This window comes from Sceloporus undulatus, chromosome 1, assembly GCF_019175285.1.
Source record: "Sceloporus undulatus isolate JIND9_A2432 ecotype Alabama chromosome 1, SceUnd_v1.1, whole genome shotgun sequence".
Lineage (NCBI taxonomy): Eukaryota > Metazoa > Chordata > Lepidosauria > Squamata > Phrynosomatidae > Sceloporus > Sceloporus undulatus.
The window spans coordinates 343231383-343243466 of NC_056522.1; the positions used below are offsets into that span (position 1 = coordinate 343231383).

Genomic DNA, 12084 nt, shown 5'->3' on the forward strand with positions numbered 1-12084 from the left:
GTCAATAACCATAGCCAGTGCAATGGAATTAAGTCCGGAGTGGGCAAAGTATACCCCATGGGCCACATATAGGTCTTGGGACCCCTAACTATGACTTCTGAAGCCCTGCAGAAGCCCCCCAATTCTCCAGCCCCCCCCCCAATTTAAACTTGGGGTCAGTTTTAAAGCATTTTAAACTGTCCCCAAAACTGTCCAAAAGTCACCAAACCTACCCCAAAATGTGGTGATTTGCCTCTCCTAACCCCCAGGGTCCCCCAAACCTACCCAAAAAAACTCAAAGAAAAAAATCAGCTGGAACCTGGCCAGAATGGCTGGTGGAAGTGACATGGCATCACTGCTGGTGCACCAAATCTCTCTGGTGTGGTGTAAGGAGGAGTATTTAGAATTCCAATACCTCACCAAACTGCAAATCACAAGATTCCATTGAATTTAATCATGGCGGTTAAAGTGGCTATGACTGTTAGGTGTGAATGGACCCCAGATCTCTTCATGTTGTAAGATTTACTCCAAATCTATGTTTTTCCTTAAGAAGATGCAATAAGCCTGTTAACACAAGTATCTATGACTTTGATTAGATAGCATTCAGTTTACTTTAAGGACATTGGGATTTGCTTGTCTGTTTGTTTCACATATTCAACACACCCATCACCTGTTTTTAACATTTAACATTTGGGCATGCATGCCTGTTGTAGAAATACTGTCCCTTAAACAGTTACCCAGACATTACATTGAATTGTAATGTTTGGTGAAGCACTTTAGCTATTGTGTCTTGGTGTGTAAAGGAAACATCTTCTAAGTGACTTGTATATATTAGCTTGGCATATAGGAAAGGATGTTTCTCAGATTTTGAACATTATTATAACGGATGACGGACACTGAATTATTGACCATTTGTATAGAAGATGAAATCTTTCTTAGATCATTCACCTGTTTTAAGCCTGTAACATGTGGGTAAGTCTCTTGTAGAAACACTGTCCCTTAAATAGTTGTTGCCCGAAGATTACCTTGTATTGTAATGTATAGTGAAGCACTTAAGCTACAGCGTCTTTGTGTATAGAGGAATTCTTCAAGATCTGAAGAACCCTGGATTACTCATAATTAATGCATGGATTTTTCTCTTTCTTACTTTTTTTCAGAGGCTTCCATCCTGAGTTATGATGGCAGCATGTATATGAAAGTCATTATGCCTATGGTCATGCACACAGAGGCAGAAGATGTGTCTTTCCGCTTCATGTCTCAGCGTGCTTATGGGCTGCTGATGGCCACAACATCACGTGATTCAGCTGACACCCTGCGCCTAGAGCTTGATGGTGGTCGTGTCAAACTGATGGTTAATCTAGGTATTGTACATAGACTTCCCCCCTTGGCTTTTAGTTTGAGCTTGTTTTTGTTTTCTTGTTTTGTCTCTCCCCTTCTCCCTCAGTTTGGTTGGACTGAATTATAAGTAGTCGCTGATGTACTTTTGTAACTGTATTAATCATGGAGAAATAATCTCTCCAGCCATCACTGCATGAAGATATTATGTTAATTCCTGGTTATGAATAATGTGGTTTTTAAGTCTCTTTTGTTGTGGTTGTTGTTATTAAGTTTCCTTTCTGGTTCTTGAACTGGTTAGCTTTGTATAATACATGCTTTTCAGTCCATCTTTTGATCAATCACGTTCTCATTGTTCCATCTATCTGCTATTGTTCAAAACAGTCAAAAATGAGGTGTAAAGCCATAGAGACAATGATTTATAGCCCTTTAAAGGGATTTTTTTTTGAAAAAAGTTACATTTAAAATATTGCATATGATAAAATGGCCAACAGGGAATAAAATTTAAATGCAAAGGAATACACATTGATTTGAAGGAAACTATTTGAAAAAGCTGTCTCCTAATACCAAGACAAGAAACACATGGAGTTCAGAAGCAGGCAACATTTGCCAGAATCCTGTTCAGTCAAACTGCTTTTGCAATGGATCATAGAGCTTTTAACATTTAACATTTTCATCCCTGCACAAGGAAGCATCCAGAACCTGCTTGTACACATGGAAGTTCTATCTTCTAAGTGGGGATTGCTGTGTGTGTAATGCAAGATATGGTGATCCTCTGTTATTACCAGGAGTGAAGGGTCCACTCTGCTGCTTTCAGTAAAATCTAGCTATTCCAGTTGTTTTGGAATATAACTCCCATAAACATTAGTCAACTGAGCCAATGAACAGGAATTAAGGGAGCTGTGGTTAAAAAAATATCTGAATGAGATGATATAGGCTCCATCTGCACTGCAGAAATAATCCAACTTGATACCACTTTTACTGCCATGGGAATTGTAGTTTCATGAGACATTTAGTCATCTCTGTCAGAGAATGCTCATTCCATAGCAAACTACAAATCCCAGAATTCCCTAGCACTGAGCCATGGTAGATAAAGTGGTGACAAACTGCATTATTTCTACAGTGCAGATGCTGCCCTAGACACCAGAAAAGATCTAGAGGGCATCCAAGATATGAACAAACATATGTATTGATATCTTTAGGTTTTGTGTTACAGCAAAGGGAAATGCCAGTATTTTACATAGTATCTACTGCTTGAATTTAGCTGAACAGGAATGGGATAAAACACTCCTTCACATCCATTGGACAAAAATGTTTTTATTTTTTTTGCCAGAAAAATGTTTTTCTGCACAAAAATAGACTTTTCCTGCAAGGTTTTTTTTTTTACAAGAAATTCTTGAAATGCAGAAAACTATTGAAAAATATTACAATTTTAAAAATAATATCTGAGAGAGAAAAAACATTTAAAATTTTCCATGCTCATGCACTCCAGAAATTTAACATGTAGACCTATTTCTTTCTCCTTTGACATCATGGTGTTTCAACTACTAAATAACATTTAATCCCATTGCTCAGTATTTTCATGAAAACATTCTTAGTCGCGTTGCCACTTGCCTATAAAGCGGATCATGAAGCAAATTAAGAGATGTCATTCCCACTGATGCCCGAATTAGTTCCTCAATGCCCCGGAATCATTTCCACTGCGATTCGATTCAAAATCGATTTATATTGTATAATTTGAATTAGACGCCTATAAACCGGTTTAAAAAAATAGTAGGTTATAACGCGGGTTATTTTTGAAAGCGGGGTACGATTTGCGGTATCCGAATGGGAATGAAATGGTGTCTGATTCGGGAACCTGGAGATGGGAGGAGCAGTGCTCAAGGGGCTGGCATGGGGGTGCCACCCTCTTTGTTCTCTTTCTGCATCACCGGCACCATGTTCTTCCTTTCGCATAGCCTTTACTTCCCCTCTGCTCCTCATTCATAGACCGATGTGTGCCATTGAACACAATTTTTAACTATTCTTTTTTTTCTTTTTTCACCTCTGCCTGAGCGCTTGAGCAGCAGACGGGCTTTGCAGGACATCCCTGCTTGATCGCCCCCCAGACAGCCCAGGGAGCAATGGGGGAGGCAAAGTGATTTTTGGGAAAGGAGAGCTTGGACGCCCAGGGATCTGAGGGGGGGGATCAAGCCTTATCTTCTCTCTTCCCCAGAGATTCTCTCCCCAATAATGAAGCCCGCTGCCTTCTCCTCCTTGATCTGATTTGCCAAGCCTCCTTCTAGTCTGGGGAGACACAACAGAAGAGCCTTGGATGCAGCCAATTTTCATTGGCTGCCCTAAAAATAAAAAAAAACCCTAGACTTGTGACATTTGAAGCCTACGTGCTTGATTGACAGCTTGTGGACACAAATGGGAACAGGGAGCAAGTTAATCCGCTTTAAAATAAAGTGATTTAAAATAAATGAGAACGAAAACAGGGTCTAAATGAATCGAGGTAATTTGCCCCTTTTGGTAATGGAAACGATGGGAAAAGTTCGAATTATTCCCGGAACAGAATCCAAATCAGAATCGCGCCAATATAATCCGTTTTATCTGCCAAGTGGGAATGCCCTCTTAGACCATCTGTTTCACAGAAAATGAAAGACTTTGTATCAGCTATAGAAGAGATCTGAGGACAGAATCAGAAAGTACAGGCACAGCACACACATTTCTTTTTCAACACTTCTCTGTCATATTCCAAATGGTGAGGGATAGTCTTGCCATGTAAACAGTTTGTATATTTTTCCACACAAAGGGATACAGCCAATCCATAGTGCAAACTAATGCACTTACTACTTCCTAACTCTTCCTTCAACCTGAGGAGACACACAATAATTTCCCTTCACCATTGGAAACAGAAAGAATTGCTGAACTATGTGGTATAGCTAATCTTAAACTTAAATTAGCTGAGCACCTGCCTTTTCCAAACATAACTAGTAGGACTGCTGTGGTCCTTTTCACTGTTCTTGACTAGAACATTGCATAAAGCTTCCTCAAGCTTTAGTCCACATGTTTATGTTAAAAATTGCTGTCACACAAAAACCTTGCTACACGAAAGACCCTAAATGATGGCTCATCTGTATCTCAATGGGCAAATATACTCTAATAAGCAAAAAATAAAAATAAAAAAATAATAAAAAATCAGATCTTCTGTGCCTTGTCTGCAATAATTGCAGCATCCCTTCAACTTTGCTGCACAAATGGATGTTTGGTCTTGCAGAGTTCTGACGGTGACTTCAAGAACAGCAGCTCAGTTATGCAGTAGCAAAGATATACAGAGGTTTCAGACATTACTTGGTGTTTGAAAGGTTTTCTGTGATAGCTTAGATTGTCATAACATTTAAAACAAATCAAATATGAGACTTAACAGGGCGGGCTTTTAAAAACTGTAAACAATCCAAAGAGAATCACTTTCAAAGGAAAGTTATTTAGACCAGTTCTTCTTATGCTATCTGATATGAGGGACTGATAGTTTTTTGCTTTCAATATACCATATTCTTGCCCATTGACTGCAACTGGCTCTTTCTTTGCTGGAAACTCACCAAGGATCAGCAGCTGGTATCTCATGAACCAGCACTGGTCCACAGGCATTACGTTGAGGACCATTACTTCAGGCTATTTTACTTTAGGCTATTACAGTACAGCAAACTCTTAAGATGAGTGTGGGACAAGAACAGCCAAAACCTTACATTTGCTCATTTGCTCAGAAAGAAAAATCCACATTTTGATAACACACAGTGAAAAACCACAAACTCAGAAATATTGAAGAGCTCTTATTGTTGTGGCATACCATAGAGCTGGAATTTTTCTGATATTCCAGAAAGAAACGTTGGCAAATGACTGTTTTGAATAGCTTTAAAGATTCTTGTGCTTGCTCCCTTTCCTTTCCCACTTTTTGCTCAATTCCATTTAGTTTCTTTTTAAGGGTTGTCTGTTTATGAAGGTCTTCTCTGTGATTTTTTACGCTGTGTATCCAAGTTGTAAAAGCTTCTTTATACCCCCATCAGTCATGGTATATCAAAAGATGGTATTCAACCCTTCAAAGGCCTGAAGCCTGCGGCCCGCACAGCAAACAGCCTTTCGAACAGAGTGTACAGAGCAGCCTGCAGGGGCTGGCATATCCCTCTCGCCTGCACAGCACCATTTAGCAAAAAAAGAAAAGAAAAGAAAACAGAAAGGAGGATTAGATGGATTGGGAGGGTAGAGTGAAGAAGAGTTTCATGGGTATTCACACTGCTTCTTTATGGAATTGTTAGATGGGAACTCAGAGCAAGCTATTCTCATCCTTTCTTAATAACACATTTCACAGTATACTGGATCCTGGCTCTGTTAAGAGAAGAAATCTGAATGCATCAGATCTGACATCTCTGTTGAGAAAACAGACAAAGGGATCAGGGAAGAGAGAGAGAAAGAATTCAGTGAGTCAGAAATTTCAAATGTGCCCCAGAATTAACCCTGCTGTTTAAAGCATGTGCTGAGAGTGAGAGCAGTGGGCAGCCATACAGAAACAGATGCCTCTGGTCCTCAGCCTTCTTGCTTGGTATGTTGGCACTGCAGAACTCCCACATGGTTATATGACCTTTAGGTCATTTAGCATTTTCTCCTGTAGTTGATTTCCTACAGGACTGTAGGGAAGCTTCTGTCATGGTGCAGGATGCACATATAGCTTGTCCCGATTGAAAGGATTATCTTCAGGTACCTGCACTTCTCAGGCTGCATCTACTTTGCAGAATTAATGCAGTTTGTTACTGCTTTAACTGCCATGGCTCAATGTGGTGGAACTCTGGGATTTGTAGTTTTGGGAATATTTAGCCTTCTTTGTCAGAGAGCTTTAGTGTGATAAAAAACTAAACCAAGATTTCATAGGATGGAACCATGGCAGTTAAAGCAGTGTCAGACTGCATCATTTCTGCAGTGTGGTAGCAGCCCCAGTGTCATACTATATTCAGGATCATTATTTTGGACAGTAGTAGGGGATTCTTGGGAGCTTGGAACCAGGATCATTCAAATCTTGGGAAGCTGTTTTAGAAGTAATTAATTATAGCTCTGAGGCTTAAAGAAACACTGCCTGAATGTTGTATGCCACTGTCCTGTGCTACAAAACAGTCTTCTTTCATCTACTTGTTATCATTCACAAGACAGCATGGTACAGCAGCACCTGGCCAGGGCTTGAACCATGTGATAACTTTTGCCACCATTTAGTGAGGCCCATGTAACTGTAAAAGTAATTCATGAAATTTTACAGTTACATTGGGAAAAGAGTGATATTACCCCTCATTGGTTTACAAACGTAAGGCAATATAGCTACTACTTAATTATGGGGGAAAGGAATGAATGATAAGCAACTAATTATTTGTAAATTGTTACATCTAAAGGTTGCTTTCTGCTTCCTTCTTTTAAAAAATCAAATTAAAATGCATTTTGTTTGATTCATAGACAAGTTTACTGAGTCTCATTCATTTTTCTGAAGGAGAAATTTGCTTCTTATTGTAAAAATCAGAATATAATTCATAACGTTCATAATAAATTTCTTGATTTCCTTATCAAATTTTTTTATGTGTAGGTAGATTATACTGCCTTCTCCTCCACCTGAACTATCACTTTAATAGCAAACTTAGTGGATGTTTCCAACAGGCATTTTCTCAGTTAGTTACATAAACCTGAAAATATCTCTGTTGCAAACAACAGCAGGCAATAAAATTGTAATAAAAATAACTAGCAAATCCCAAAGAGTGACAGAGAGCAGAAAGCTAAACTGAAAGAAACCAAATCTGTTAATACCACTGAAAAGAAGTGGGAAGAGGCTTAATTTATTAGAGCAACTCTTGAAGGAGTTTCTGCAATTTTGTATCAGTTCTTCAAACTGAGTTGATCTGTTAAGGGTCCGGTAATAGCCTTTTAAAAAAGTCAATTTTTAAAGCATAAGTAATATTTTTATCCTAAGATGTAAACTTTCCTTTCACATATAATACTTTAAGGGTTTTTCTCTCTCTCTTCCTCCCCATGTCTCCCAGTTCCATATAGATGTATGTGGACATCTTTTATCTTCTCACCCCACCAACACACATGTTAAAGGGATATAGCCACTCCTGTGTGGTGATCGTACCAAATGCTCAAGGACTGTTTGCTCCCACTTTTCTGTTGCGGTTGACGACACATGACAAACCTAATCGCACGAAACCAAACCCATATTTTCTTAAGAGATGTTCTGCTGGACAACAGATTCTCTGTGGCTTCACTATGTCTGATTGGTTTATATCTCATCACTCAGATTTTTTTTTTGCCTTCTCCTTTCCTTTTTTGCCTTTCAAAAATGTGTTTCCCCCCAATAAACATAAAAGGGTTGTTCTGTCCCCAGTTAATAGAATGTGAGGATAATAGGGGTCCCATACGCACCATGGGATTAATATAATCATAGACTGAGGTTACCCCTATTCAGATCTTCACCTATGAACAATAAGTTCTCAAAAATGCTTTTTTAAAAACTAGACTGCTGGCAATGTGAGAGCCTGGCTTTTGTCCTTGGCCTTAAGTGTGGAGAACAGCTCCAGCCACATTTGCTATCTCGTGGTGTGAGGTGTTACTCAAACATGCTTTGAAAAACACTCTAGCAAGGAACATATTCACAACTCAAGAACTGAAGGAGGCAGAAGGATGCTTTCCTTATTCCTGCTCTTGCAAAGTTATGACTAACCACCTGTTTCCTGTATTGAAAAAGAACAGGGAGTGCTCAGAAGCTTCCCTGTTGAAACTCTAACCCTGCTATCTATTTTTGCAGAATGTTAATGTGTACCCATTAACAAGTTTATATATTACCTTGGCCCTTTTCTGCTGGTTTGTTTTTGTCTCCATTGTATTTCTGAAACATCTGAGTGAAGCATATGGGGTTGCCAAAGATGACCAGATCTGCCACTGTACGGCAGCCCTATTTCTTCTTCTTCCTGGATGTTATAGGTGCATCATTCAAACCTAACATTCAGGCAGCAAGGTGAGGCAGGGCTCTGAAGAGCTGGTGGTCTGGTTGCCTTTGTATCAACCCTTTCCAACCAAATAAAATGCCCCAACCCTCCAAAATGCACTGAAATCTGGGCTGGGCGTTCGTGCGGTTAGCTGTTTGCAAGTGGCCATTTTATGATAGGGGACAAGGGGAAGTATGGTAACCCTTTCCTCATCTTGGAGAACAGTGACAATACACTCCCCACCCCCACCCTAGCATTTTGGGTTTTCCAAAGGCAATGGGGTCTGTACTTAGAAGTGGAAAGGGTCAAGTATTATGACAGAAAGTCTTTCTAAGGTAACCCTGTAGGTATATTATGCTGGGTAAAAGGTACATTTCTGCAAAAACACTAGTCATTCAAAAGAATGGCATGCCCTTTTAAACATCAAACTTCTTTAAAGAACCCCTGGAGTTTGGTATTTTTAATAAAATCACTAGGGGAAGGGCTTGCATTTTGAGAAAGAATATCTTTGCTTTAATGGCATGCTAACTATTTTTAATTAGCAGTTCTTGATTAGTATCACTAGATACACTATCATTGCACCATTTGCCTTAAAAAGAAAAGAATTCTCAGAAGACCACATAGAAGCTTATAAAATACATACCATATACAAGTATATAGTATATTTTGTGCAGTTAGTGTCATGCATTTACACATACACACAGTTATGGAGTAGGTATATGGAGCTGCTATTTCTGTAGAACATGCCACACATATACAACCATTCCTGAGATTGTGCAGAATGTATATTAATATAAAATGGCCACATCACTTTGCGTGTGTCTGTCCCCGGAAGGGTGGACTGATTGTTTTTGGATGTCTGCAGCTGTTACCTTGAAGGATGCAATTTCATCTTTCATTTATTTTTCCCCATCTAGACTGTATCAGGATAAACTGTAACGCCAGTAAGTTTTCCCTCAAGTTTCATTTTGTTCTCTTTCTCTCTCTTTCTTTGAATATTTAAAAGAAATTAACATTATTTCCTTTGCTGTTTTGTAAACTGTTTCTTATTTTCTTGTTACTTTATTCATTTTTTGTAAAAAATATTGGGATGGAAAGTTTTGGTAGATGTTGAAGCTGGGGAGGATTTGTGATGGCTGTATTGGATGTAATGTGTATGAAAGAGATTTCCTGGGGGATGAGTGAAATGTTATATTTCCTGGCTTCGCAGACAAGCGTCCAGGGAATGGGAAGAACTGAAAATGTATTTCAGTAGCTTTCTGCTGTCTTGAGGAAAATATCCTTAGAGGCAGCTTTGGTACTGCATAAAAATAACAGGTACTGTATGCACTTCTCCACTACAACAAATTTGTTTTATTGTGACAAATACGTATATAGTTTTCTCCACAATGGTGACTGTTTTGTCTGATGTTTCTTCAACATCAATGCTTATAGGGGATTGCAAATTTAAATAAGAAAGCAAAACATTTTATTTGGGATTTTGTGAGTTCATAAATTCACAGGAGGATCACTTTGCCAAAGGTTTTTTTTTAAGAGAAGAGAGTTCTGGAGGCCTATGTCAGCCATGTGAATAAACACACAGATATTAATAACCAGTGGGGGAAAATAATAGTCTACTGAGCTCTGGCCCTCTTCCAGTAGTCCATTGCATTTTTAAGAAGGATGGGGCCTGTTTTCCTTAGACAGTCCAATTGGTTTTTATTCTAGGTATACTCTTTGTCCGGTACACAGTTCCTCATAACCTTTAGTTATGAGGGGAGTGCTTAAATCAGGGGTGGGAAGCGTTCCTCCAGTTGTTGCTGCACTGGAACTCCTGGCATCCCTATTGAGCATAGTCAAGGAGGAAGAATGCTGGAAGTTGCAGTCCAACAATATCTGGATACCCAGATGATTCCCAGCTCTGGCTTAAATGCAAGTTTGCCCTATGACACATTTTTTGTAACTTGTTTGCTACAGGCAAGAGCAAATAATCAGCAAGTTTAGTAAGCAATGCCATAGCTTAGAATATTTTTTTGGACCAGAATCCACAGTCAGCATGGTAACCAGTTGTTGCAATCTATATAAGCCCATAAAAGTGATTTTTCTAAGCTGTGAGCAGCAGTAGCCCCAAAAGCATATCCTGTTCCTGAAATCTGAAACAAACAAACAAAAAAACACCCACATCTTCTTCATAGGGTGTCATTATGTACTCAGGACTGCATACATAATTCTGCTGAAATGGATGGGAAACTACATGATACTAATATTCAGAGATGTTAGGTAGAAGAAGAGCCATATCTTGTATCTATATTACATGGGTATAGCAATGTACTATCACTTTATAGGACAGCCAGTATGGTGTAGTGGTTTGGGTGTTGGATTAGGACTCCAGGAAAGCAGGAATAAAATCCCTGGTTAGCCATGGAAACCCATTGGATGACCTTGGGCAATCTCAGCCTTTGAGGAAAACAATGGCAAACCTCCTGTGAATAAATCTTGCCAAGAAAATCCTGTGATAGGCTAGCCTTAGGGTTGCTGTGTGTCAGAAATGATTTGAGGGAAACAAGAACACCAAAAATTTACTTTATAGCTCCATCTTGTAGAATCCTGGGATTTATTGTTCGCTGAGACATTTAGAATTCGCTGCTACAGAGCTCTAGTGCCTTTTCCTGAAATATAGCACTACAGCTCCCTAGAAGAGAAATCTAAGCACATCATCAAACAACAAATCCCAGAATGCCCTGGGATGGAGCAATGACAGTTGAAATAGTGCTGCATAGCTATAATTATGTATTATAGTTACACACTATCATCACTTCAAAGATTGCTTTCTTCCCAATACTTTTAAATCAGATTGGACATTCTTGTATTATTTAGACCTCTTGGTACATTTGTTCCCTTTTGGAATGACTTAGTCCAGCTGATTCCCAATCCTTATGAAACAGAAACATAATTAATTGAAAGAGAATCAAAGAAAGAAAGGTTTATTTTCTTGCTTGAGAGCTCTAGCCTACTTGGGGCTCAGAGAACTCCTTTGATATGTTCCCTGTGTATTTATTCCAATATTTCTTTTCTTGTTTCACTTTTAAAGTGCAGGCATGTAGAGAGAAAATACCCCCCAAAGGAATTTTCCTACAATATTGAAGGCATGCATAGATCTAATATATGCAAATATTGGACCAGCTTAAGAGTTCTGTCAGCTGTCTCATGTGGCACAGTCCATTGTGATCACAGATGATTTTCTCCTTCCAAGAGGAAAAGTGACATTAGAATTGGTGATAATCAAAGAAAAGAACACAGAGAGAAAAGTGTGTGCTGAAGGGACACGATGTTGTTTTCCATCAAGGGAGTGTTACTTAAAAGTATCAGATGATGCAGTCACTTCTATTAACTTGGTGTGGGGCAAATGGTCTGTGTTGTTAAGAGCAAACAGAGTTATTCTTAAAAGATAGCAATTGTGCTGGTTTGATATTTTCCCACTGTGGCCATCAAAGGGACCAGCTGTGAGGGCTCCCACATCTGACAACAGGTAAGGCTGTAGGTTTGATTTTTATTATTCTGTTTATGTGTTCAAAGAACTGAGAAAAATGAATGTGCCATTTTAGGGACTGGTTGTTCATTTTCCCTGAAATTACCACTCTTGCTTCTTCCTCCCCCACATGTTTTGCTTTCTTTTGTTTATACCTTCCCTATGAGGTGGTAAGCATGAACTAGGACTAAGTAATTTTGTGTGGGGTTTAGGGGTATTTTTGGTAAATTAAGAACTATCGAATAACAAATGTTAAGACAC

At 39.0% G+C, this 12084-nt stretch overlaps 1 protein-coding gene across 25 annotated transcripts in view; it reads left to right on the plus strand.

Annotated features, from left to right (window-relative positions):
* NRXN3 (neurexin 3) overlaps positions 1-12084 on the plus strand; it is a 1626608-nt gene that overhangs the window by 529084 nt on the left and 1085440 nt on the right. For 22 of the 25 annotated variants that reach the window (XM_042468184.1, XM_042468325.1, XM_042468193.1 and 19 more), the window contains 2 exons: positions 1137-1340; positions 9233-9259. In XM_042468184.1, coding sequence (XP_042324118.1) covers positions 1137-1340; positions 9233-9259 — 231 coding nt within the window. The remainder of the gene's footprint in view (positions 1-1136; positions 1341-9232; positions 9260-12084) is intronic. The other 3 variants (XM_042468230.1, XM_042468305.1, XM_042468409.1) reach the window with 1 other exon arrangement.